Source organism: Pseudochaenichthys georgianus, chromosome 13, assembly GCF_902827115.2.
Source record: "Pseudochaenichthys georgianus chromosome 13, fPseGeo1.2, whole genome shotgun sequence".
In the NCBI taxonomy this organism is placed as follows: domain Eukaryota; kingdom Metazoa; phylum Chordata; class Actinopteri; order Perciformes; family Channichthyidae; genus Pseudochaenichthys; species Pseudochaenichthys georgianus.
Genome location: NC_047515.1, coordinates 37,640,707 through 37,667,696, shown reverse-complemented (window position 1 = coordinate 37,667,696; position 26,990 = coordinate 37,640,707). Strand labels below are relative to the sequence as shown.

Here is a 26,990-nt window from a genome sequence, read left to right as displayed (position 1 = left end):
TACTTACCATTTTTATACTTTATGTATCTTAGCATATTCATACACTGTTCATACTGCTCACAGGCTGCTGTGTATATCTAGTGTATTCATACCCCTCACTGTTTGTTCATCATTCAATTCATTATATTTTATTCTGTATATTGTATGCATTACTTTTCACTTTACTACTTGCTGCACTCCTGGTTAGAAGCTAAACTGCATTGCGTTGCCTCAGTACCTGTAATATGTGCAATAACAATAAAGTTGAATCTAATCTTGAGCAGGAACAAATGTATTTACTTAGTACATATCTGACATTAACGATTAAACACATTTGTGCATTCTTTATTAATGCAAACCGAGTCAAGCCGACTCCGGAGGTGGCGGTATGCACCTTAGTTATTTGCAATCCGCCAAAAAACCGAGAGAAGAAGAAGAAGAAGAAGAAGAAGAAGAAGAAGAAGAAGAAAAGAAAAGAGAGACGAATAAGAAGAAGAAGAAGAAGAAAAGAAGAAGAAACAAGAAGAGAAGAGAAAGAAAAGGCCAACATGTGAAACTTCTAACGGTTCAACGCCACTAATACTTTGCGCCGGTATGCATTTCCGCAAGGGTTGAAATGGTCCATGTGAAAGCTTGTTATTTTACGGCGAACTACCCATTTTGCAGCCTCGTGCAGTCGGCGGCCCTGCTTTCTACGGCGGCCCTGCTTTCTACAGCTGGCGGATGTTTTCTTCATTCGCCACGACGCCTACTGCGGCCCCCTTACGACGGCCCATTCCGGCCTGCCCGCCAACCCCCGGTGGGGATGCCCTCGGCCCGTATACCCTCTCCTGCGGCCCCCTTCCGACGGCCCGTTCCATGGCCCGACCCTCGGCCCCACCCTCCTCGGCCCCTGTGGTGCTTCCTCCCGGACGCGGGGATTGTGTCCATGGTTGAATTCTGGGGGGGCTTGTGTAGTGATCACTTATTAATACACTGGATTACATAATTCAATCATGGAACTACAGGTTGGTATTGTTGGTATTGTTCCGCATGGACACCAGAGGCGGATTTAGGATTGTAGGAGATCCGGGGCTTAGCCCAGGAGTCGTTGGGTTGGGGGGGGGGGTGCAGGGCTACAGTGCTATTTTTTATAAGGGGGGGTGGACCGAACATCCTTTAGGGGGGTCGTCGCCTCCTCTCGGGGGGTCCGGGGGCATGCTCCCCCGGGAAGATTGTTTTTTAAATATTGAAGTTGAAAGCATCAATCTGGTGCACTTTGAGAGCAACATTAACCCTACCTTAATAACACCTTAAAGCGGACAAAAGGGACTGGAGAACACTCATTAACACCCTTTAATGAAGCAAACTAATGTCTTAACTCACTCAAATAGTCGTTTACTTATTAAGGTGAAACGAATGTGCGTAGAGTTTTAAAGGATGCGGATAGTCTCACCTTGATTCTGACGCATTGCTTATCGTTTTATAGATCTATTCTCTTCCACCATCTTTGTTTGTGACGTAAAGAGTGTAAGAGTCACGTTTCTGAATCGGACACTCTGAGTGGATGCAGTCACAGCCAATCGGAGTCTGATTCAGAGCGTTGCCTGTCAGTTCTGTTGTTATGTGTACTGAAACGAGAGCCGGTATAATTCCACGCGCGAAAAACAAAATAAAAAATGGAATACGTTATTTTAGTGTCTTAAAAGTAGACTGAGGTATGAAGGTTAACGTTACATCTTATGATAACTTTTAGTCATGTTCTGTATACATACTAACATAAGGGTATACTTAGTGTGGTTACTCCATGTTTACTAGCTATAACATTAACGTTACATCACTCTTTTTCACTTCTTACTCAGTCAGCCAGAGTGCAGATATCACCATTAGATTAACAAACCTGAAACATCATCCATTTCTTGACTTCTGGTGATGACATTGTTGTCAGCTGCTGCTGCTGCTGCTGCTGCTGCTGCTGCTGCTGCTGCAGCTGCAGCTTGTGGCGCCTGCTTCGATGACAATAACTTTCTAATATCCATAACTGTAGAGGCTATTAGCTTAAAACTCATCAGGCACTAGGAAGGATCACTTCTTCTTCAGGGCAGGCTACGCAGTACGCAGGCTAATGCCCCACAGTGGCTGCCTCTCTGGTGGACTCCGGTATTGCACATTACTCCCGAGACGTTTAAAAAAATATATATTAAAATTTAAAAAAAAAAAAAAAATGTAAGTGAAACATCCGGGGCTTTTCAGAAAACATCCGGGGCTTGAGCCCAAGTAGCCACCCCCTAGCGCCGCCACTGATGGACACTATTGCTTACTGTACCTCCGGGGTATATACTGTGTCCTCCTTCCTTTCGCTTTCTCTTGTCTTCCCGGGCAGCGACCCGACAACATGTCCTTTGCTGCTCCTGAATAAAGTCAACTTTGCACTTATAATGAATGCACCGCCTCTGACTCCTATCTCTCGGCACTACAGTATCCTGATTACGTAATTATGTTACATGTAATCCCTCCCAAAGCCTGCATAAAACCACCATATAGTGTATTAAAGGTGGGGTAGGTAATTTTGGAGAAACCAGCTCAAGGGCGCTAGAATTTGAAAATACACAGCCGAAAAAAATCTGCCTCTTCCTTCAGACTTCCTTACAGAGCCCCTCCCCCAACACACACAAACGCGCACATGACCAATGAGGGCACGAGATAAGTTTGTGCACAGATGGAAGGCTGACAGGCAGGTAGGCCATCCAGTTACTTTAGCCGGGCCGGCTCAGATGATTGGTCGTGCTTTTTACAGCGCCACGGCTTCCACAGATGACATTTTTTTATGTATTTATTGTCAAAGCATTTAATATATTCATTGCTATCGGGATGTTAAGAGCATTCCATGGAATATAACAAGAAGTGTTTCTGAAGTGAATTACCTACCTCACCTTTAAGTAATCATTTATGCTGAAGCATTAGGCTTCATAAACTGGACTAGTTGAGTAATGATTAGCATTGTTTCCCACTATCCCTTAGTTTCCACAGTCAGTTTAGACTTGCCACGGCCACCAGGAGGCTGAAGTCGTCCATACAGGTATGTCATTCACAGAAAATATATTGAAGTAAAGTAAGGAAGTATTTTGGTTTATTACTCCGTTTTTTATTCATCATTGTATGGAAGTTTACTGATGCATACATTTAGAAAACTTTATTTGCAGATCTAAGTTACAAAACATAATGGAATAAATACAATTCAAATTTAAAAAAGTTGGTATGATAAGAATAAGAGGACCAAATTGAAAAATGGTAGAAGCTGAAGAACAAGATTGTAATACGTCCCTGTAAATGTGACTGATACCCAGATTACTACACAATTAAACCCACAAGTAATTGACTTTACTTTTTTTGGTTCTTACAAGAAGTGTTATCTCTCTTGTCAAGTAATTGAGCTTTCACAGGTCATTAACGAGTTGAATATTCATTTGTTGTCCTATATTGTTATACAACTGAACACTGTTGCCAGGTAACCAGCAGCCGTCTCACCTGCCGCTCTGGTGTCAGTCTGTGGAGCGAGCGGCAGCAGACAGGACGGACGGACAGTCTTTCTCTCTCTGTGAACACTGACCGCGGCTCCATGGGAAACAGCTGCTGCTCTGACGGGCCACAGCGAGCCGCTCTCCATGCGTTAGAGAAGCCCGGGAGAATTCATCTCCAGAAAATTGGGAGATGTCGGAAAGGTAAGACGGTATATCATGTTCACTGTAGTGTGGGGCGTTTGCCAGTTTAATTACTTTACATCAGGTTGAAGGGACCAGAGATAGGAGGAAGAAAATCAATGAATAAATGACTCGATTAATACGTTAATATGTTCTTAAGTGTAGGCATTATTTAATTAATATTAATATAAAGTGACATATATTGTTAGTTTTATTTAGATGTACTTTATTAACATATTCGCCTTTTTGTTTACTTTCCTATTTCTTTCATTTTTTCTTTATTTAATTATTTATTGATGTATTTCTGTTTGTGTATTTATTTATCATATGAGGCATTCAATTATTAATTTGTTCAGTCATATATTTATTCAATCCTTTTAAAAGAAAACATTTTAGAAAAATATTCACCATACATTTTGACTAAATGTATTTTTTCATATATTACCTTTTTAATACATTTAACGGCAGATAGTTCATTTATTGAGTCGTTTATTTTTGGCTATTTAGTTAAGTTACGAAAGATGTGTTGTTATTTTTACCTCAAAATGACACCCCTTCAAAAGGTCACTTTATACATACATAGTCAATTCTAGGTCTAATAGCCCTAAATTTATTTTTAAAATGACATACATACTTATTAAACGTAAGTAGACCTAGTCACTTATACTAGCATTGCAAATAATACATTACCAAGAGAGGTCAAATACATTTCATTACTGTACAAGCAGCACCAATTAAAGAGGCACCCGGGTCCGGCCATCCCCTGCATACATACAGGTGCTATTATGGGCTAACAGCACCTGCTCAGGTGTCTGCCGCTGTCCTGGCAACGGGTCCTAATCTGCATTGTCAGGCCCAGTTCTCCGTAACTCTACCCACTCGGCCGGTGGTCATGCAGGGTTTCAGCGCACAGCAGGGCTTACATTACGACAAGACAGCTGCCAAAAGATGTGAAAATGTCCCGAGTGACCCGTCTTTGTGTTTCTGTCTCAGTTCTTCAGGTGTGAACACGCTCACTGGCAGTTTTCCCAAATCCCACTCCTCCCAGTGCTCTGACCTCCGGGTTACACGAACACCTCTCTCTGTGGACCAGAGTCCCGATTCTGGACTTGTAGCTACCCCTGTAAGAGGCACACACACACACACACACACACCACACACACACACACACACACACACACACACACACACAGACACACACACACACACACACACACACACACACACACACACACACACACACACACACACACCACACACACACACACACACACACACACACACAGGGGCCAAAGCAAAACACTTCACAGGCACTTTTAGAATGACTCCTTTTTGGGGCTTAATTTGTGGTCTGTATAAAGTGGGGCCCCCGGTTGTGAGTGGGTAAACAGAATGACATCCCCAAATAAAGATAATGACCTACACACACACACACACACACACACACACACACACACACACACACACACACACACACACACACACACACACACACACACACACACACACACACACACACACACACACACCACACACACACACACACACACATTACAGTAAGCCAGTTATCCATTGGGGCTCTCCTGAAGGCTTTTTTGCTACGCGTTCTTTAGCTTTGCTTCTTCCATCTTTTTACACCTTCCCCTTCCTCTTCCACCTCCTTCTCTCATCTCCTAATCTTTCCATTCCAGCCTTCCCCCCTCTCCTCTTCCTCCCTCTCCTCTTCCTCCCTCTCTCTTCATCTCCTCTTCCTCCCTCTCCTCTTCCTCCCTCTCCTCTTCATCCCTCTCCTCTTCGTCCCTCTCCTCTTCCTCCCTCTCTGAACTGATCCTAATATTCTCTGGGCCCTTCTCACTTCTCTTATTTTTCATTTCCTCGCTCTCGGTCTCACCGGAAGTTCATTTGTCTGCGCCATCTTGAGTAGCGTCCCAGTGGCCTTATTTTTGCCGGAGGAGCGAGGAGCGATAATGGAGGAGCTATAATCGAGGAACCACCAGACCATCCTTCGATGAAATCCTCAGACACTCGCCCCGCCCCCTTACTGTGTATCGCTCACTGATTGGACGAGGCAGTGCATGCACTGATCTGATGCTTCTTGACATGAGAGCCGTTTCCCAGCGGAGTGAAGAAAATACATGAAACTCACGAGACTCACTCCTCAGTTTATACCGTGTTTTGTTTCAATTAATGTTTCATTTAGTTACAAATATGTGATATATCTGAACAACAAAGTATCACAAATCATTTTATTCATTTTTTGGAAACATTTTCATGATCGCTTTTTTCGTTTTACATTTTCATTTATTGTCATTTCCATTCAGTCAGTCATTAAGTGCTATTTAAAATGTTAATTTGCTATATATCCACACAAACAAACAAAGTGTACAGTCCAATGAATGTTAATCTAACTGGGTTTTTGATAGATAACATATCTCTTTTTCTTCTCTCAATTATTTTATTTATTTTGTGCACTCTAATCAATATTAATCCAACTAATGTTCGTGTATACATTTTAAGAATGGCGTTTATTTTTTTTGAGAATGAGTTCTTATTTGATTTTATTTATTTGGGTCTACAACAGATGATACAAATGTTTGTGTCAGTAAATGTGTACTAACAGAGGCGGGGGTGTGTGTGGAAATAACGGGGACAGAGCTGCTGTCAGACGATCAGCTGTGCGGCGTCATCACAAACGGACGTCGCTTCACGTGACGCTTCGGAGGAAAGGACGTCCCATTGCTCTTAAAACTAATTTCCCTGCTTCTCGTGGTTTCCTTGCGTCTCTCCTTGCTTCCCTGGTGGGAGGGACTAGTCACAGGGAAACGACGGAAGTGAGGGAAGCAAGGAATCCATTTAACCGAAGTGAGAAGGGCCCAGTGTCTGTTCCATGCTCTCTCCATTTTACCCCTCAGGGCACTGGCCTCTCGCCTAGATAGATTTGTTACCCTCTTGACTATTTGAATGAAGAGAGATGAAAGCTGGCATCTTACCTAACCCTCCCATGTGCTTGTTTAAATATTTGTGTTCCATTTAATAGCATGTTAATGTTTTAATGTAATTTAAGTTTAGAAGTCTCATTTAGACACTTTTTAACAACTGCCCTTTTTATGACACATACAAGCTTCAGCCATTTACCAGAGTATTACTGACGTTTTTATGTCGCAGAGCAAAGCGTTAAACATTGTTCAGCTTTTGTTAACCACAGACTTTATTTAAGGCTTATAGAAAAGTTAAAAAAAAAAGGAATTTTTACAGATTTCTATTGCACAGTAGAAAAAGGTTGAACATTGTACTATAGTTGGGATGTTTGTATTGCTTGTGTACATAATGTGCGGCAGTTGCCCACTCCTTGATACTTGTTGTCATTTAGCTTGTTTCCAAATGTGAGCTGAATGTCACAATTCCCCTGAGTTGATTGGAGGTTATTCAGATCACCTCTTGCACAGGGTGTTTGGACTGGCTGTTAATTAAGAAGTGAGAGCAGCTTGGGGCATTTCCCCTCTCGACCAATCAGAGTGTGACAACGCCTTTTCTAGAGGGTTCAAAAAGAGGCAGAGAACTGCTGATCTGTTTCTTCCTCCATTATATGCAAGCTTCTTGTCAGCAAGAAACTGTGGACTTTACCCCCCCCTGAGACTTTTTTGCTGTTTTAACATTTCTAGTTGAGATTGATTCTGAAACCTACACTGTAAGCCCCAATAAGTCAACTTAAGTCAATTAGGGCAACTGATTGCCTTAAGTATTTTAAGTTAATTAACTAAAAACTTACATTTTTCAAGAACTTAAATATGTGGATTAAATGCTATGTACCTATTGATTACAGTACAATTAAAATGGCTTGTTAAGTCAACTGAAATGTATTCAGGTACTGTGACTTAACCATTTGAATTCACCTCTACCCATGGATTAAGTTAACAGAACTTACAAAAATAAGTACTCAAACACAGTCTTTTTTGGGTTAACTGAACTCAATATTTATTATTAAGTCAACTCAAATATATTCAGTTACTGTACAGCAATGGATTAAGTACTCAAACATACACTTTTAATTTGACATGACTCAATATTTGTTAGTCTACATTTTAATTTCTTTAATTACACATAAGTCAAACACATTGACTTAGTCAACTCAAAATCACGTAACTTAAAAACATTGAGGATATATGAAAAAGAAACAGCTCTAGTGAATACATGCATCAGTTATTCGTGAATGTATCCTTGACTCACAGTAAAATAGTGCCTGCACACTCCATTTTGTAAATATTTTAATTCATGAATTCTTCCTGCATAATTTGTCTGTTTGACTTCAAATATGGTCTGGACGATCACAAGACCTTGAGCACGAACATTAATCAAAATCGTGAGTTTTCATGAAAAGACTTTGCTGTGGGTAGGCTGCCATTTTGGCCATTATACAAAAGATTAAAAAGTGGTATAAATCAGACATTGGTCAATTTTCAATTTTCACCAATTTTCACCAATTACATGTGGATGATGTTGGTCCTCCATCTAGAGGCCAATGATAGGTGTACCCCGCCCCCTACACTGTTACAACACCCCTTTCATAAGTCATGAACTGTTCGTCATAGACCCTTTTGGGAGATATCGTAGCACTCGGCGAGTTTCTGTTTCATTTACGATGGTTTGCCGCTCCCCCTACTCTTTAGCTCTGACCACTCAAATCACTCATGCCAAGTGGAAGGTTTGGTTTCTCTCTGATGAGCTTAAGGTTACCCGCCTGTAACCCCGACTCACGTAGAAGTGCGAGGGGGGCCGTTCAACTTTAAATGTTTTTACATTTTTATTTAATTGGGCGTTGGTTCTGAGGCCCCCTCAAGCTATAATCTGGGGCATCGATACCACCAAAAAGGCTTCAATGTTTGCTTGTCATCAGGTGCAATGATAACAAATTAAGATGGTCTCATTATCAGTTGACAGTTTTTGCCTTGCACCTGAACACTTTACCGTATATCTCGTCTGAAAGAATTCCAATCAACAAATTAACTAGAAATCCTGAATCCACATGTTCTACTAATCAAGCTCATCATGATATTATGTATTTAATTCCCCAACCACTTATCCAACAATTGTATTGGTGTACGTCATTCTGCCAAGTTTGGTTTTTATTCCTTTCAGTATTTTATACTTATGCTCGTCGAAAGTGAGCTGGTGACCTGGGGCTGTTTGCGAGTCAACGAGTAGCGGGTCCCTCCTGTGTCTAGACTCTAGAGTAACAGAGGAAGGTGTAAAGTTACAGACAAAGTAAGGTTGAATGAGATGAGTGTATCGGGGGTTGAAAAGGTCATGTCGGGATAAGAGTTCCTGCATCCCACTGAAGTAAAACGGATAAAGACAATTAAATGTTTTAGGACAAGCAAAGAGTAGATTCACTTGCTCAATTAATTTAATTAAAATCTCACTTGGATTTGCTAGTTGATCGTCTCCAGTGTGATGTGATACCTGAAATACTGCATTGGCAGAAAGATCTGTACTGGTGTGTAAAGATATGAAAGATAAGGGGTGTAAGAAGTACGAGGCTGCCATCATCAGATGATAACACATTATTACTTCTTGTCAAGCATCAGCAAACCTGAAGGAGTTTGAGTAAAAACTTCACCTTGTTAACACGTAAAGCAGATTAATGGTTAATGGTCTAAGAAATAACCCATCGATTTAAGCTTCACACTAACTGCACGCGGAGGGAATCCAGTTTAAGCCGGCCCTAATGGAAGCTGCGGTAGATTAAGCTTTAGTGTGTGTCCTCTACTCCCAATCACTGGTGTCTTCGGCATTACACTGAACGGTACAGAGGGCTTTGTTTATGCTGAGTTGTGCATCATATTATACAGCCTTTAATAGTTGAACTCATTGCATTCATTAACTTTAAAAAGACTTTTATACAAAGGTTCATATTAGTGTTTAGTTCCTCTCCTGGGACATGTCTCCATGCTTTCTTGTTCAAAAAGATCTTTATTTTTCTCATACTGCCTGTACCTCTTTTCACCCTCTGTCTGAAACCAGAGCCCAGTCTGCTCTGATTGGCTAGCTGGCCGGCTCTTTTGTGATTGGTCAACTGCTTAGAGATGTCCTTCTCATTAGCACGTACAATGTGTTGGAGCGCTAGCCAATAGAAGTGTGAGTGTTACATAGTGATGTCATAATGTTCCGGAAGTAAACAAAGGAGTCCAATGGAGGCGTTTCAGGCGGGGGGGGGGGGGGGGTTTAGGGGGGGAGAGAAACTCCCTATGGAACACAGGGATTTTAGCTTTTGCAGACCATTTACATGCACTAAAACCTATCCAACACTACAGGAAAAGGAACACCCCATAAAGCATAATGGGGCCCCTTTTTAAAGAGCTGAGTGATAGTTAGGAACCATTGCCGTGTTCACACCGCAGTACTCTTCCCACTTTGGTTCCGATATAGTTCCGAAATGTCGCGTTCACACCAAAAAGAGCCGGAACTAAAATTAGTTAATGAGAACCTTTTTACCCCTTTTACCCGTCCCTGCTAGAGAGCAGGGACTTTCGTGGGAGAAAAAGGTTCCTGTGTCTGATTGGCTGGGCGGATTGCAAACCACGCCCCGTAAAACTCCCAAAATGTTTTTTGAAGCCGCCATTTTATTATCCTTGCATTAGCATTATTAGCATTAGCATTAGCCCAGCACACAAACGCAGAGAGACTAACTTATGGCAACACAAAAGAAAACATGGGAGCGGTGGAGATGAGGAGGTGTCGGCGTTCTGGCGATTTACTCGGAAGGTCAGTCCCCAACTCCGGGGACTTCCGGCCGGGGACTTCGGGCGGCAGTATACGCCGTGAAGTGGTTTGCGGCCTGCCAGTAAACCCAAAGCAGAAGAAGAAGAAGTGACGTCAGCGGCTTCATTTGCCTAATCCACCCCCAGGGATTTATTAAGTTCTCATGAACCTTTGTGGGAAAAGTACTGCGGTGTGAATGCGCCTCTTGGTTACACTTTCTGCCATCACCATACATACAAAAAATGTCACGTATCATTATTCATCTTATTTTGAAAGAGCACATACGATATTGTTCTGTATTTGCCTGGGTACGTTTTGCTTCCTTATTTATAACGGGAAATTACTATTATTTGAAAACTGAACATCCTGGTCCCACTCTTTACCCCGTGAGTGACCACAAAGCTCACCCTGCTCTCTTCTTCTTCTTCAGCTTCCCTCGAGTCGTTTCCGCTTCGTGTCTTGGCGTCGCCTGGAGCAGTGTGATGTAACGGGCGACCAGCTGACCTGCCCCAGGGTCAGAGAAGGTCTGGATCACTCTGAGAAAACCTACCTTTGCACTTTGATCGTCCAGAGATATCCACTCGAAGTTTGCTCTTTTTGCCGCAGTAACTTTGGATTCAAAGAGACAGAATGATAATGTAATAACAATAAGAGAGTACAGTTTTCTAACTCATGCAGTTCTGCAATATGGTTTCTATGTTTGAGAGAATTAACTTAGAACATTATATTTAGTTTTTGCAAGCGTAAAAGAAAACAGGAATTCTTCAGCCATTCATTGGAAGCCACAGACCTTTAAACTACATTCAGAATAATCATGTAAACATTGTTGACATTACTTATTTATTTTACTACATGTCATCATTAAAGGGCCATCAGATGAGGAGCTTTTCCAAAGAGAGGGGGATGACCTCTGCTTGGAGAGAGGGAGGAGAAGGAGGAGGGAGGAGGAGGAAGGACAACGATGGGAGGATAGACTGCAAGAGAACTGGGAGAACTGTCTGGTAAGTCAGGTGTGTGTGTGTGTGTGTGTGTGTGTGTGTGTGTGTGTGTGTGTGTGTGTGTGTGTGTGTGTGTGTGTGTGTGTGTGTGTGTGTGTGTGTGTGTGTGTGTGTGTGTGTGTGTGTGTGTGTGTGTGTGTGTGTGTGTGTGTGTGTGTGTGTGTGTGTGTGTGTGTGTGTGTGTGTGTGTGTGTGTGTGTGTGTGTGTGTGTGTGTGTGTGTGTGTGCCACAAAGATGGATAGGAAGTTATGTTTTACCAAGGTTTTAAGACAATCAATGGGAAAAGCAAAGGTTGTCAATGAAAACATGCTTACTCTACATTTTAACTATCTAATAACCCATTGGCTATCATTCTCCTCTTGGTGCCGGTAACAATGCTTCTTTGTTCAGATGTAGCGAACACATGTCCAGGCCTTTTCATGTCGCTGGTCAGTAGTGTAATGCCCGATTAGCAACTTGATATGTGATGAGAGACAACGTCTACAACCGGATTGTTTTACAAGAAGACCGTTTGCTCGATAATCAGAAACAGATACCAGGAAGCATCTGATTCCAAATATCATATGTTTGCAGAATCTGTTGAAAGACATAACAATCTGTTAATCAGGAATATAGAATGAGGGAAAATGTGGCGTTATATACTATTGGAGGTGAAAAGGTAATATATAATTAAAATTATGAGAGCAATGAATGAATGTTTGGCGCTTGCTAGAGTTGTGACAGAGGCAGATGAAACACCTGTCTCTCCCCTCAGGAGTTAAATCTGTCCTACCAGGGCTTGGGTGACCCGTTCCAAAAAGAGAATTTCCTCCGGATCCTCCGCCGGTTGATCCGTGTGGAGAAACTACAACTGGTTGACAACTCCCTCACCAACCTGAGTTCTGTACGTCTGCCAAGGTAGAAACTACACTACCCAAAGTGCACCAGATAACGCTTCTCAATATAACTGCTGTAGTCTGATTGGACACTTATCTGGAAGATTTAGGTAGTCTACATTTTCTTCTGTCCTTTGCCACGCGACATAATTATGTAATATTTTTATTTTTGCAGTTTCCCATTTCCTGTAAATGAAAAGATTGGCAAACTCTTTAAGATAATACACCATGGCTGACTTCAGATTCATAATTTACAGAAATGGCAAAAGTACACACATCCTTTACTCAAGTAGAAGTACTGACTAAACTTCTTTACTCAAGTAGAAGTACCCATAACTTTGTGTCCTTGGGCAAGACACTTCACCCTAATTTGCTGTATTCACTGTTACATGTCTGATATGTGTAATATGTAATATAAAGCGCTTTGAGTATTCGGAAAAATGCTCTAATAAATGTAATGAAACGCAGATTAAAACTAAAGTAACTAACCTGTTTTGAAAATGTAAGAAGTACAAAGTCGTCAGAAAAATAAGTAGTGGAATAAAGTACTGATACCAGAAAAATGTACTTAAGTACAGTAACGAAGTATTTGTGCTCCGCTACTTCCCACCTCTGATAATTTAATAACATCTATTTCTTCATGTGGTGTTTCTGTTATTGTACATTACCTGCCTGTCTGTTCATAAAGCAATGCCTTCACCATAACCTCATTGTGCTTCCTCCTCGCAGGTGCAGAATGCTCAACCTGCAGCGTAACCACCTGCTGTGTCTGCGTCAGCTGCCAAAGCTCCCCGCCGTGGAGCACCTCTCTCTGTCTGAGAACGCCATCGGCTCCCTGGGGGGTCTGGGGGCTCTGGGGGTCAGCCCGCTGCGCTCCCTCAACCTGAGCCGCAACCCCGTGACCTTCACTCAGGACTACCGTGCACGGTGAGCGGACACGTATGAAGAAGGTGGATCAAGACGAGGGGGCAGTAAAGTTAGAGATGGTGTAAACGGTTGTTAAAGAGAAGGCTTCAAAGACCTTCGAAGAGATTCATCGATGCAATCCGTATAGCAAGCGATACAAAGATGTGGTGTCAGGGAAACATTGGGACAGGTTTCTTGGAAATGATGGCAGAGAGTAAGAGGATTTTAATTTCTTAGACAATGGCTGATTGTAGCTGGAAAATGTTGTAATTTAAAGGGGCTGAGATGCTCATTTTCAGGTTCATATTTGGTGTCATGTTGACGGGGACGTGTCTCCAAGCTTTAATGTTCAAAAAGCTCTTTATTTGTCTCATACTGCCTGTGTTGCAGCACCCCTTTTCACCCTCTGTCTGAAACCAGAGCCCAGTCTGCTCTGATTGGTTAGCTGGCGAGCTCTGTTGTGATTTGTCAACCACTTAGAGATGTCCCGCCCCTTAACCTATCACGTGATGTAACTTCAGCCAATAGAAGCGGGAGTTTTAAATAGTGACCATGGTCCGGATCTTCATTCTGCTTCTTGTCTCTTTGCAGTGTTTTCCTGTGTTTGCCAAAGCTTGAGATCCTCGATGGGATCCCAAAGCTGCCAGAAGACTCTCTGCCCACCAGACTACAGTTCCCAGAAACCACCAGGATGTGCAACATTTTATGACCCCGAAAAACACTGAGAAAGCCGACAATAGGACTGTGTTGTGTAAGTGCTCCAAGGCCATGCAAAACCCTTTTATATGCAGTACCAATTATACATAGTATGATTTATCTTTGGTAATGATATTTTTATACATTCTATCCACTCATTTTGATAATAAAAACAACATGTCATGAAGTCTTGCAGCTGTTTCGCTCTATTCCTGCTCTGTTTTTAACTGACTGTGGCGCAGAACAACGATTGAATGGTTGTGACGAACTTTGGCTCTGATGGAGGGGAAGTGGAGGAAGGACGATCAGATCGCTGCGTGACTCATCTCCACTCCCTCTCATCTCTCAGGACGTTGCCGAGCCAACACTCACACTCTTTCTGCTGCAGACTGCACCAAACACATCGAGAGAGCTTTCTTTCTTTTCTTCGAGATTGTCTTGGACACTATCGTATGGATTCTAAGATATTTTCCTTGTTGTCGACAACATAATGCCTTCATTTAAAAAAAACTAAATACACAGGTGTGCTTGTTATTTTCCTGTCAATTCTTTACATGATACGGAATAAGACAAGTAATAGCGAAAATGATAGAAAAATCACGTTAATATAATCATAATTAAATAAAAAATGAAATAATCATAATTCATATTAATAATTAAAATGATAGTATATTTACAAATTAATAAATTACGAAAAATCATATGAAAAATAATATAAATTAATAAATAGAAAAAAATACAGAAGAAAAAAAATAAAATTAATATTAGAGATGAAAAAGTAACTCGGATAAGATTAGCGATTTCATATATGTTAGAGATTAAAGTGTACCTGAGGAACCCAAAGTAATTATTATTTCTCCATGGATGCCTTAGATTTTAATTGGTGTCTTCAGTGTAAATCTGTAAAATATGAAAAGAAAAACCGGTCATCCACTTTAGAGCCTTATCAAACATTCAGTGTCCAGACCCCCCCGAGGATAATGGCCTCTGAGTGACTGGGTAATTACCCAGCTGGTCACAGACACAGGACATCCCGATTAATCCTCGGCCGCTTGCAGAGCACTCACACTGGCAGGATTTACAGTAAATCCCTCTCAAAGTGTGGTTCTGAAAAGTGCTTTGGATAAAAGAACTAATCCATACTTTCATACATAACTATTGTCGCTACACCTGATTTACTTTGCAGCAGTCCATGAACTGGAGCACGAGGTTTCTTTTCCCTCGCAGTGATGCTGAGAAATGTAAGCAGCCGGAATCAGAGACAGTTTCACGCCTCATTGGGACGTGTGTGTGTGTGTGTGTGCGTGCGTGCGTGCGCGTGTGTGTATGTGTGTGTGTGTGTGTGTGTGTGTGTGTGTGTGTGTGTGTGTGTGTGTGTGTGTGTGTGTGTGTGTGTGTGTGTGTGTGTGTGTGTGTGTGTGTGTGTGTGTGGAGGTAGAGGGAAGTCTGCAGCTGAGGAATGAGAGATCATTTCTGCTGCAGAGAATATAATGAGCTCACAACACACAGGACAGGATTTTTTTTTTAATGAAGGAAATCACAATGTTTTGATTATCTTTAGGGCCAGTTTCTAACAGTAATGGAACAACCACTCAGATATTTTACCTTAACGAGGCCCTATTATGCTTTCAGTTGTTTCCCTGTACTGTGTAATATAGGTGTCTGTGCATGTCAATGGTCTGCAAAGGCTAACATCCCAAAGTTCCACTCCAACACATTGTACGTGATAAGGGACAGGACATCTCTAAGCGGTTGACCAATCACAACAGAGCCGGCCAGCTAACCAATCAGAGCAGACTGGGCTCTGGTTTCAGACAGAGGGTGAAAAGAGGTGCTGCAGCACAGGCAGTATGAGAAAAATAAAGACCTTTCTTAACATTAAAGCATGGAGACATGTCACAGTAGAGACACAACATACACATTGAAGTACAAGTACCTTAAATGTGTACGTAAGTGCTTCACTTCAGTACATGTACTTGCCCCCACTGTCTCCACCACTGTGCCAGATAAATGAGAGTTGATCTTCCCAAAAATGATGGGTGAAAAATAACAAATAACTTCCTTTCATAGCTCAGAGCTTTCCAGTAAATCTTGCGCTGGTGTTAAACAGGATATTTTAAAATATACATTAAAATGTGTGGCAGTCGTGTGGGCATGCGTCTCAATATAGACTCTGGGCTTAACATGATTCATGCCCGGTAATTTACCCATGAAGTGATGACTAAAAAGTGAGGAGGAGTTATCATCTCGCTGCCATTGCTTTTCACTTCAAATGTGTGTGTGTGTGTGTGTGTGTGTGTGTGTGTGTGTGTGTGTGTGTGTGTGTGTGTGTGTGTGTGTGTGTGTGTGTGTGTGTGTGTGGGCGTGCGGCCTAGCATTACTATCCTTGTGGGGACCTAAATCTGTTTACACAGTCACGTGTGGGGACTGGCTTCCCTTACTTTTGGTTACGGTTAAGGTTAGGATAAGTCTCCAGGAAATGCATGTAAGTCAATGCAATGTCCCCTGAAGTAATGTATACGTGTGTGTGTGTGTGTGTGTGTGTGTGTGTGTGTGTGTGTGTGTGTGTGTGTGTGTGTGGTGTGTGTGTGTGTGTGTGTGTGTGTGTGTGTGTGTGTGTGTGTGTGTGTGTGTGTCCCACATCCCTCTGGAGAGATCAACAACAGCAGAGGGATGATGACAGGGGCAAAGAAGCAAAGGAAGAGAAAGGGGTGTTGACAGGAAGTGAGTGTCGGGAATAGAGTCTGAGAGGAGGAGGGATGATTTGATTGAGACTGTGTGCCGGGGACAAATGTTGTTCATTAGAGGTAATTGTCTTTCCCAGCCGACCCACTATCATTTGATTTCGTCCTGATTTGTCGGTTCATTTCCTGTGTGAGCGAGTCCACACACAATCTGCTCACCTTGCAGTTCCCAACGCTGAAGCACGGGGAAAGGAAGAAAGTAAACTACTTCAGATCACACAACACAATCTCAATGACTTTTGAAATCATTTGACCTCTTTATTTCACACATTCAGGTGGCAGACACGGTTCAACACAATCAAATCACACTTTTTAGTATCAAATATAACTGGTGGAAAAATGTAAAAATGTTCAGCTTTTGTTTTCTTATACATTGTACAGCAGACTAAACGAGTTGGCAGGAAATCAATTACTCTATCCTGTTGAAATGTGTTCCCCATAGTGAAATGACTAAAAGATCTAGTTGAGGTTTCCAAGAATAAAAGGCACATGTCAGTGTGACTCTTTCAGCACATAAGAAATAATAGGCTGGCGTTGTGCAGAAATATCCAGTGAAAAAAACTCCCGTTATCTCGCTTCGTTGGTATCGTTGGTAAAAGCCATGCAGACGTGCGATGCAGCTTCCGAAACGGTGCAAATAAAAAAAGGCAAATGTGCCAAAACACATGCTGATAAAGAAACATATTCACATGTTTCTTTATTAGCATGAAAACATGTGAAAACACATCGGGCGGAGTGGTGCAGGGGGCTGTGCGTTTGGGGGCGTTGGGGAACTCCAGTTCGAAACCCGCGTCAGGCCGTTGTGTCCTTGGGCAAGACACTTCAACCGAATTGGCTCCTGTGGGTATTGTCCACAGTACATGTATGATATTAATGTGTACTTATAAAGCCTGATGACTTTGAGGTGTGAAGATGGGCGGTGTGGCGCAGTGCGCTGTGCATTGATCATCAGATCAAGGGGCGAAACCCGCCGCCGCTGCGTCTGTAAAGCCGGTGTGTCCTTGGGCAAGACACTTCACCTGAACTTGCTCCTGTGAGTATTGTCCACAGTACATGACCATTACATCTGATATGTATGTGTATCTGTAAAGCGCTTTGGGTCATGGAAAAAGCGCTATTATAAATATAAGGAATTATTATGTCCAGCTTTTACAAAAAGCGCTGCATGAACAAAACAATGTAGGAAGCTCAATGGAAACTGACACTAAAAAGTGATGCACACAGCTGGGACTGGAGCGTTGTTGACATTTGGGGATTATAAAGTTGTCCAATTAAGAAACAGACAACTCAAGACAAGTGCTTTGTCAGTATATTTGAAATGACTAGGTTAGCTACATTAGCTAGCTAGCTTACAGCAGTTCTGCAATAATATCAGAAGGAATCATCCGATCACAATGTTCAAATAAAACATCAATAAAACATTTTAGGTAACTTTCCAACAACAGCGACAGTTGGCCAACTTGACAATCCCTAAACTTCACCAAGCGCTCCGGTCCGAGCTGTGTGCATCACTTTGAGTAAACACTGCGCATGTGTCGTCAAGTCGGTGAAGATGTTTCGTCACTTGCATGTGTTTTAGCACATTTGTGTTTTGTTTTTTCGCATAGTTTCTGAAACTTCAGCGCATTTCTCATCATGGAAGTGTTTTGGGACGTTCTAGCGTGTTGGCCCTTGTCGGCCACCGTACATTATGACACAAAGTGTTCAGTCAGGAAAATAAAAAAGAAATGTTGCACCCTTTTTTTCTGATTGTCGGAGTTGTTGCGATCAAAAATAAATAACAGCGATTGGAATGTGAGTTGTAAATACAAATGTGAGATCTACAAAGATTGTTTTCATAAAAACATACCTAAAAAAAAATGCAGGTAACATAATTTATCTTTGTTTTCTTTACAAATATTCAAAGACAGGACATGACGGAAATACATTCTCTGCCTCGAAAACCAGGCAGGCGATCAGGCGTAGACAGAAAAGCAAACGAATAAAAAATATATATATAGTATACATCCCAGTTCTGCTCCACAAAGCCGGTCCATTTCCACAGTGTGAGCTGCTCAGTTCCACCCCCAGTGTCTGGAGTAACATCTTCCAGGCGCAACAGCCACATTTTCCTTATTGGAATTCCGAACGGAAGGCTGTGTTTGTATTCCTTTGGGAAACGGAGAAAGAAAGACCCGGAAAAAAGGCACTGCAACTGGTTTAAAGTCTGCGTCACATCTCTGCCCTCCGATTGGTTCCCTTGTCCCGACCGTCCTCGTCCTCCTCTTCCTCTTCGTAGTTCTCTTCCTCGTTATGTTCTGCCTCTTTCCTGTGACCGCCCTCCTGTCTCGGTCCCTCCTGATGTTTTACTTCATCCTGAAAGAAATTACAAATCCAACTTTATTTAAACAAAATGTGCTTTACAATCCAAAAACATACACAGAGAACAACAATGTAAATTAAAACAACTATACTAATACCTGAATGCCCCTCTTCGAACACTTAAGAAAACAACTGGACTGAATAAGAATAACTATTTATTAAAAGTAACAAAACATTTTGAATAAATAGGAATAAAATAAAAATACATAAAAAATAAGACTTAAAGGTGGGGTAGGTAATTTTGGAGAAACCGGCTCGAGTGCGCTCAAATTTGAAAATACACAGCCGGAAGAAATCTGCCACTTCCTCACAGAGCCCCTCCTCCAACACACACGAACGCGCACATGACCAATGAGGGCACGAGATGAGTTCGTGCACAGGTGGAAGGCTGACAGGCAGGTAGGCCATCCAGTTACTTTAGCCGGGCCGGCTCAGATGATTGGTCGTGCTTTTTACAGCACCACGGCTTCCACAGATGAAATATTTTAATGTATTTCTTGTCAAAGCACTTCAGATATTCATTGCTATCGGGATGTTACGAGCATTCCATGGAATATAACAAAAAATGTTTCTCGAGCCGGTTTCTCAAACTTACCTACCCCACCTTTAAATAAGATTAAAATATAAATAAAACAAGAATAAAATAATACAATTTCAATAAAACGTAGAATAATAATAATAATGAATTAAGAATAAATACAATTCCATTAATATCCAAATTGAAAAGTTGGGAGTTGAATTTAATTTAATGTAATAAATAGTCTTAAAAAATGTTTTACTTCCATTCACTGAGCCTCCCTTCAAATAGTTTTCCCTTTAAAGGCCTCGGGTCCAGAGGATTGTAACTCACCGGACTTTAACTCTGTTGTATATAAAATGGAGCAGTGTATTGTGCGGAGGCTGAACTGAAACACCTCTGCCTGCAGCGGCGGATGAATGAAGCTGAGTGAAGAGAGAGCTCCACTGAGCTCAGATTACACAGAAACATTAGTGCGGTCCCTGAGTGGCTGAGATGTGGAGGATCGACATGAAGTACAGATCCTAGAGATTGTTCCTATTTTTTAAGAGTTAATAATTTCTTCAAAAAAGGACAGTGCACATTAAATCATTATTATAACAATTAAATATGAAAGAAATATCAAGACCAGCCGAGAGAACCGTATCCATTTAACAACGTGTGTGTTCTCATTCGGACATATTCCTTCCTCTTCCTACAAGTTGAAAATGAAGGTGGTGACCCGACACCCGGACAGACTCTACACCTGATCTCCTTCATTTACCCGCGGCAAGACACACACACACACACACACACACACACACACACACACACACACACACACACACACACACACACACTAATTAAATGTATATGTTTTTAGCCGTAGTAGTGGTATAAAAGATTCTCAACTTCTACATATGACCGTCATTCATCCACTATAATACACAAGCACCACTCGGACACTTTAACAGAACATGTTCAATGATCTTTGAGCCATTCCCGGTTCAGGTCAAAAGGATTAAGCGAAGTGAATTGAGGAAAAAGAAAGAAGAAGACCCCACCTGTTCTAAGTTGTCCTCATTATACGGTTCCTCTCCTTCCTCCTCCACCTCCTCCTCCTCTCTCTTCTGACCTACAGCTATGTCCTCCTGAACCTTCAGGACGCCGACAATGAGAGAAGAAAATGATTAAAGTTCATTTAACAATGCGTGTTCCTCCAGGCCCTTTTTTCTCCCTTCTATCTTTTTTACAATTGTACTATGTTCAAAAGAGATAATCAGAGAACACAAGGAAAATCTTTATACATCATTTCTCTTCCACCCCTGCCCTCTCTAACATCTCAGTTAATGAGCCATTGGATCATTTTAATTCAGAAATGTCAAAAAAAATATTGAGTATTGTGTGGAAATATCATGGAGAAAGGCTGTGACCGTGAGAACAGAAAAAAGAGAGTGTCGAACAAACAAGGACATTTTCACCTCGCTGGCATCCCTAAACTTGAGAGATACACACCTCGTCCTCTACTTCCTCCTGGTACTGGTCGTCCAGCGTGTCTTCCTGTTGATCTGGGTTTCCAGCGATCTGAACACACACAAAATCACACAAGTTAAAGCAAGACATAAAGATCTTATATTGTCTAGATCCTGTGGTGACTAGGGTCGCAAAGGGGCGGAAAGCTTCCGGAAAGTTTCCAAGGGAAGTTAAACTGGGGAATTTTGGAAATATTCGATGCAAAATTAAACAAAAAACATGACATTTCAACAGATTTTTATTTTATTGAACAATTATTTGTTTCATTGAAGAACGAAAACAGGAATGTTGAGTTAAATATTACTCATCTGTGCATGTGATGGAGGACTGCACAGTGCGTGTAGGGGGTGTGGTCTCAATAGCCATGCAGTAAGCAGTGTGCTATGGCATGGATATTCAAGTGTACTTGACTGGCATCTGTTTGTTTTAGTCAAGATTATGATCAAATATACTTTCCCCAACTATATTTAAGTTCCCTACGAAGAGCCAACCTTCAATTTTGAAAATTCCCAGTTTATTCCCATAAATTCCCGTGGAAAGTTTCCATCTTTGAAAATTCCCGGAATTTTGCAACCCTAGTGGTGACTTCCTCTCAAGTTCCTAAACTCTCACTGTCTCCATCCCAAACTCTAACCTTAACCAATATCAGAACTCGACCGGTAAACCTGTGTATTTGATTAAAGTTTTAGTGTTTCAAAGGGTTTCTTTTTGTCATATGCACAGTAGCTACAGAATAGTCCGAGTCTCCGAAAGTGCAACACACAATATACTTCAGATATAAAAAGAAACACTAAAGGTAGGGTAGGTAAGAATGGAGAAAGCAGCTCGAGTGCGCTAGAATTTGAAAGTACGCAGCCGAAATAAATCTGCTCCTTCCTCCAGACTTCCTTACAGAGCTCCTCCTCCAACACACACGAATGCGCACATGACCAATGAGGGCACGAGATAAGTTTGTGCACAGATGGAAGGCTGACAGGCAGGTAGGCCATCCAGTTACTTTAGCCGGGCGGCTCAGATGATTGGTCGTGCTTTGTACAGCGCTACGGCTTCCACAGATGATATATTAATGTATTTATTGTCAAAGCATTTAAGATATTCATTTCTATCGGGACGTTAAGAGCATTCCATGGAATATAACAAAAAGTGTTTCTGAAGGGAATTACCTACCCCACCTTTAAGATTGGAGAAAAGAAATCATAAATAGTGTCGTAAAAATGCAAGTAGATCTGTTATAGTTTCTGTGTATTAGACCGTTTGGTCCCTAACTCACCACCAGCTCCTCCTCCACAGCAGGTGGTCCGGGGCCCGGTCGTGTGTCAGGCTTGTGATTGGCTGGCGCCTCCTCCTCCTCTTCCTCCTCATCCACCACCACCTCCTCCTCCTCTCCTGCGACCTTGTGCTGCTGTGGCTCCGGATTTTCGTCGGCCTCCTCGAACTCATCCTCTCCCTGATTGTTGGGGTCGTCCTCGGGGGGCAGATCGCCAGCACCCTGCAGCCAAACGCAGATTAATCACTAACACATTTGACCCAAAGGGGCTCTTGTTAATCCAGCGTGGATGGAACAACTGCACTTTCTCTGATGCCCAGTTAGATTCGAAGAGGAAAACCGGTCTTGTGGTTTACGCCTGAAACCAGGTACGCAATACAAGGATATCCAACTTTTAAAAAGAATGACTTCATTACTTCATCCACAGGTGTGAAGGAATCTGGCGCAGTGCAAATGATAAATGCCCCCGACATTGATTACAAGTAAAGAGGAAAGTATTTTTTTACGAGTCGTGCAACAGTGTCATGCATCGTGAATCACATGGTAGTGAATAGAACAAGAAAGCAGAGGAATCATCACCAGAGACATGTGTTACACTGACTGGAGACCACTGGACATCAGGAAGAACCATGGCTGCAGTCGAATAGTCCATTTAGCTTAGGAACCTTCCTAACGGAGTGAAATGACCCGGAAGTCCCTCAGTGGCAGCCATGATAAGTGCTGTTCCAATTCTCTAGATCAGGGGGGTCAAACTCAATTTCATCACGGGCCACATCAGCATTATGGTTGCACTCAAAGGGCCGGTTGTAACTTTAAGACTATATAAACATACATATATAAATATTTAATATATATACAATAATGTATTATATTACTTTATTGCCTCTGCATTGGATTAGTATTGGATAGGGTAAACACTTCAGAAATAACTACGTCTGAAAGAAGAAGCCTAGGGCAAATAAGTGCAAGTCTATTCAGTGAGAATGTCACAAAATTATTTTAAAAGATAAGTCAAATTCTGAAAAAAAGTGACATTTTGAAAAAAAAGTTACAAAAAAAAAAATCAAATGTAAGATGCATTGTGGGACATGTAGTTTATGGACTAGGTGCATCTGTAAATCGGCCTGTAACCGTATAATAAACATATTACATTCTTTCAGAGCTCTTGCGGGCCACATGAAATGAAGTCGCGGGCCGGATTTGGCCCCCGGGCCTTGAGTTTGACACCCCTGCTGTAGATGATAGGACAGGAGGTTTCAAACTTCCTTTATAACCTCCTTTAGCTTAGGAACCACTGGACCTCCCTCACCGAAAGGAGAGGAGAAAATGCTGCCCCACAATGCATTGCAGCCGCAGCATTTGCCGTCACTCAACAGTCGGCCGTTCACGATTATGACCGAGAAATGATATCATGAAAGTTACGGTGCTTATTAAGCATTTTAAAACGTATATGGTAAGTTGCCAAAGTGCTTTGTTTTGAACGTTCATCAGTATTATAATCAAAAAGAGAAATATGAACGTTAGTTTTCACTGAAGTTATCAAATAAAGTCAGCATTTCACAGTCTTTACTGAGCTGTGTGGGGTTTGTTCAACTTTTAAAAGATGTTTGAATGGTGATATACACAGTGATAGATGTTAAGGACTAACGTTTATAATAAATACATCTGTATTGATTTTAAGATCTCTAGTTCATACAATCATACGTATTGGGATCATTAGTATTAATGTGGACCGGAGGGAGAGGGTGACGAGCATAAGTTTCACTTTCCTTTTTTATTTCAATTCCAACCTTGGTCCTGAAGAATATGTTTCTCTGTTGTCTACGTTCATAAAGCAAAGCAGCAGCATCAGAGCACGGTGCAGAGTCTCTAGATGAGTTTACAGTAGTCCCTCGTTCTTATTAAACATCCATGTTGTAGTCCGCTGTATAGAAAACTGTGGTTTCCATGGTTCCCCCACAGCAGCACACGCACATTCATGACGTCCGCTGGTGCATCATAAACACGTCGGATAGTGAAAGTGCAGTCGATTCTCTAAAGTACCGCGGTCTCTTCTCCTAAGTCCTTTTGAATTCTCCTATCCACTATCCCTTAACCCCTTGACGCTTCACTCAGAGGTCAAGGAATAGGAGATAGGGTTAGACGTTAGGAGCTGATTTTTGGATTATCCGACCGCAACCCATGACTACCTCCAGCATAACTACCCACAATGCACTGGTTCTCTAGGTGTGCTGAAAACAGTAGATATTTATATTATAAAGTATTCTAATTCATTCAGGGTTTTTTAAAACGGTGTCCTTTTCAGGTATTTTGTTCTACTTTTGATATTGGTATATATTTACTGTTTTTGTTGGTCTTTTTTTCTATTTGGAATCACAGTAGAGGCACAAAATACTAATATGACCCTGAACATGAGCACACTATGTCCTCTTTAATTGCCTGGCTGCTACTCAGAAGCTTGAACAGATGACTGTTGACAGATGAGTGGAAGATGGACGAGGGGAGGATATTAGGGGAGAATGGATGTGTGGACGGACGGCTGAATGGACGTATGACATGTGATACACTGCTGTGAAGGTGAACAGTGGAGGGGTAGAAAGGACAGATGATGAAGAGGAAACGTGTGTTGAGAGATGAGGAAGAGCGGGATGGAAAGACAGTCACCTGATGTGGAGGCACGTTGTGATCCACTTCCTGATTCTCCTCCTCCTCCTCCTCCTCATGTAACATCGCAGTGTCTGTTAACACACACACACACACACACACACACATATATATCACACACATATCACACTAAACCAGCTGCTACTGAGAACTGTCCTGATTACAGATACATCATTAAATGGACTAATGGATAAGTCAGTTGACAGGAAATTAATCGATACTATAACATATAAATAATGTAAATATTTTATGCTCTATTGCTTTATATTGCACTGACAATACTGGTAATCCTCCTCTTCCTCTCACCTTCTTCATCATCAGTGTGCTGCACGTCTTCTCCTTGAACGATATCATTGTCCATATTCTCGTACTCGTTCCTCTTCCTACATCAAAACAGAGAGAAGAGATTTTCCCGTTTTGTTCTACGACATGAAACACGTCAGTAAATTCCCCCCTGGTGAAACTCCTAAGCTTCTAGGTGTCATAAAAAAGTGACTTGATAAACTGCTATTAATTAATTAATAAAAGTAAAGCAAAAAATATATATAAAAAATAATAAAATAATACAACATATTTACATTGAAATGGAATAAAACAGAATAAAATATGGAATAGACTCCTGCTCTGCTGTGACCTCTGACCTGTGTTGCTCGTCCCTCAGCAGCTGCTCCCTCCGGTCGGCCTCCCTGTGGTGCAGCTGCTCTCTCTCCTGCTCCTGCTTCAGCCTCTGCTCTCTGTCCTGCAGCACCTTGTCCCTCTGAAGCTGCAGGGCCCCCTGACGCAGCTGGATCTGCCTGCGCTCCTTGGCCCGCTGAGCCTCCAGGCGCTGCTGCTCCTGCTGCTGCTCGTAGGCCGACTTCACGCGCTCCACCTGGGCGTGGGCCTCCTGATGCAGCTCCGCCTGGGGACCCTGTGAGAAGATAGATACAAAAAAGAGCCAACCATTTATGTTTATTGTTAGCATGTCAGTTTATTTAGTTTAAATGTATACTGCAATATTATTTTTGAACACTTGGTGGGGGGGTTAGCAGCACAGGATGTATAAATGGTTTCATAGGTGACGCAGAAAGGGACAGGAAGAGCGAGAGCAAACTAATCCAACCAGCTGCTAGATGCTCACAGCTACTACAACTCACTTATCAACCTTGGTTTTGTACAAACTCTTCAAAAAATACCAAATCAACGACCACTCTCACCCCTCACTTGTGTAATAATGGCAAACTGGAATACAGGACATTGGACCTCATTACACATAGAGTTGCTGGTCATTTGGGACATATGGTGTACATATAGATTTGGTGTAGTTGATGTTAAACTGACCGGCTGCTGTCCGTCTCGCTGCAGGGCGTTCTCGTCCGGCTGCTCCTCCTCTTCCTCCTCCTGCTGCTCCTCCTGCGGTTGGTCGGGATCCTCCTCCAGCTTCTGAGGCTGTCCGGCCTGAGCCATCTCCTCCTCCGCCAGCTCCCTCTTCCTCTCCGCCTCCCCCTCCCTGTCCTCCTCCTTCTCTGACAAGGGGCTGTGAGTTAACTGAGGACAGAGCAACAGCAGGAAGCGTCAGATGTGTGTGTTTATAACCAGAGGTGGGAAGTAGTGGAGTAGAAATACTTTTTTACTGTACTTAAGTACATGTTTCTGGTGTCAGTACTTTACTCCACTACTTATTTTTCTGTCGACTTTTTACTTTGACTTCTTACATGTTGAACACAAATACCTGTACTTTCTACATGTTTAACCCAAATACCTGTACTTTCTACTTCTTACATGTTGAACCCAAATACCTGTACTTTCTACTTCTTACATGTTGAACCCAAATACCTGTACTTTCTACTTCTTACATGTTGAACTCAAATACCTGTACTTTCTACTTCTTACATGTTGAACTCAAATACCTGTACTTTCTACTTCTTACATGTTGAACTCAAATACCTGTACTTTCTACTTCTTACATGTTGAACTCAAATACCTGTACTTTCTACTTCTCACATTTCCCAAACAGCTGGTTCCTTTAGTCTGAATGTGTGTTTGGTGCGT

The 26,990-nt window shown here is 42.0% G+C and overlaps 2 protein-coding genes across 3 annotated transcripts in view; one reads left to right on the top strand and one right to left on the bottom strand.

Moving 5' to 3' along the window:
• The first annotated feature begins 3,519 nt into the window (after window positions 1-3,519).
• On the top strand, window positions 3,520-14,038 carry LOC117457907 (acidic leucine-rich nuclear phosphoprotein 32-related protein). Its single transcript, XM_034098171.1, has 7 exons — window positions 3,520-3,680; window positions 4,653-4,782; window positions 10,849-10,942; window positions 11,286-11,419; window positions 12,172-12,314; window positions 13,022-13,219; window positions 13,790-14,038. The coding sequence occupies exons 1-7, from the start codon at window positions 3,670-3,672 to the stop codon at window positions 13,905-13,907; spliced, it is 828 nt and encodes a 275-aa protein (XP_033954062.1). The 5' UTR covers window positions 3,520-3,669; the 3' UTR covers window positions 13,908-14,038.
• A 2,833-nt stretch (window positions 14,039-16,871) lies between these two features.
• The window catches only part of golim4a (golgi integral membrane protein 4a), a 35,511-nt gene continuing 25,392 nt past the window's right edge, over window positions 16,872-26,990 (bottom strand). Inside the window, exons 9-16 of one of the 2 annotated variants that reach the window (XM_034097275.2) lie at window positions 26,280-26,486; window positions 25,601-25,869; window positions 25,266-25,342; window positions 24,960-25,033; window positions 22,299-22,517; window positions 21,011-21,079; window positions 20,560-20,652; window positions 16,872-18,993 (exon numbers count right to left, since the gene is read on the bottom strand). In XM_034097275.2, the coding sequence (XP_033953166.1) occupies window positions 18,850-18,993; window positions 20,560-20,652; window positions 21,011-21,079; window positions 22,299-22,517; window positions 24,960-25,033; window positions 25,266-25,342; window positions 25,601-25,869; window positions 26,280-26,486 (1,152 nt within the window). In that variant the 3' untranslated portion in view covers window positions 16,872-18,849. The remainder of the gene's footprint in view (window positions 18,994-20,559; window positions 20,653-21,010; window positions 21,080-22,298; window positions 22,518-24,959; window positions 25,034-25,265; window positions 25,343-25,600; window positions 25,870-26,279; window positions 26,487-26,990) is intronic. The other variant, XM_034097276.2, reaches the window with a different exon arrangement.

Coding starts and splice junctions, on each gene's coding strand:
- LOC117457907 (XM_034098171.1), top strand. Junction 10,943..11,285: donor CTGCCCCAGGGTCAGAGAAG/GTCTGGATCACT, acceptor TCATCATTAAAG/GGCCATCAGATGAGGAGCTT. Junction 11,420..12,171: donor AGAACTGGGAGAACTGTCTG/GTAAGTCAGGTG, acceptor CTCTCCCCTCAG/GAGTTAAATCTGTCCTACCA.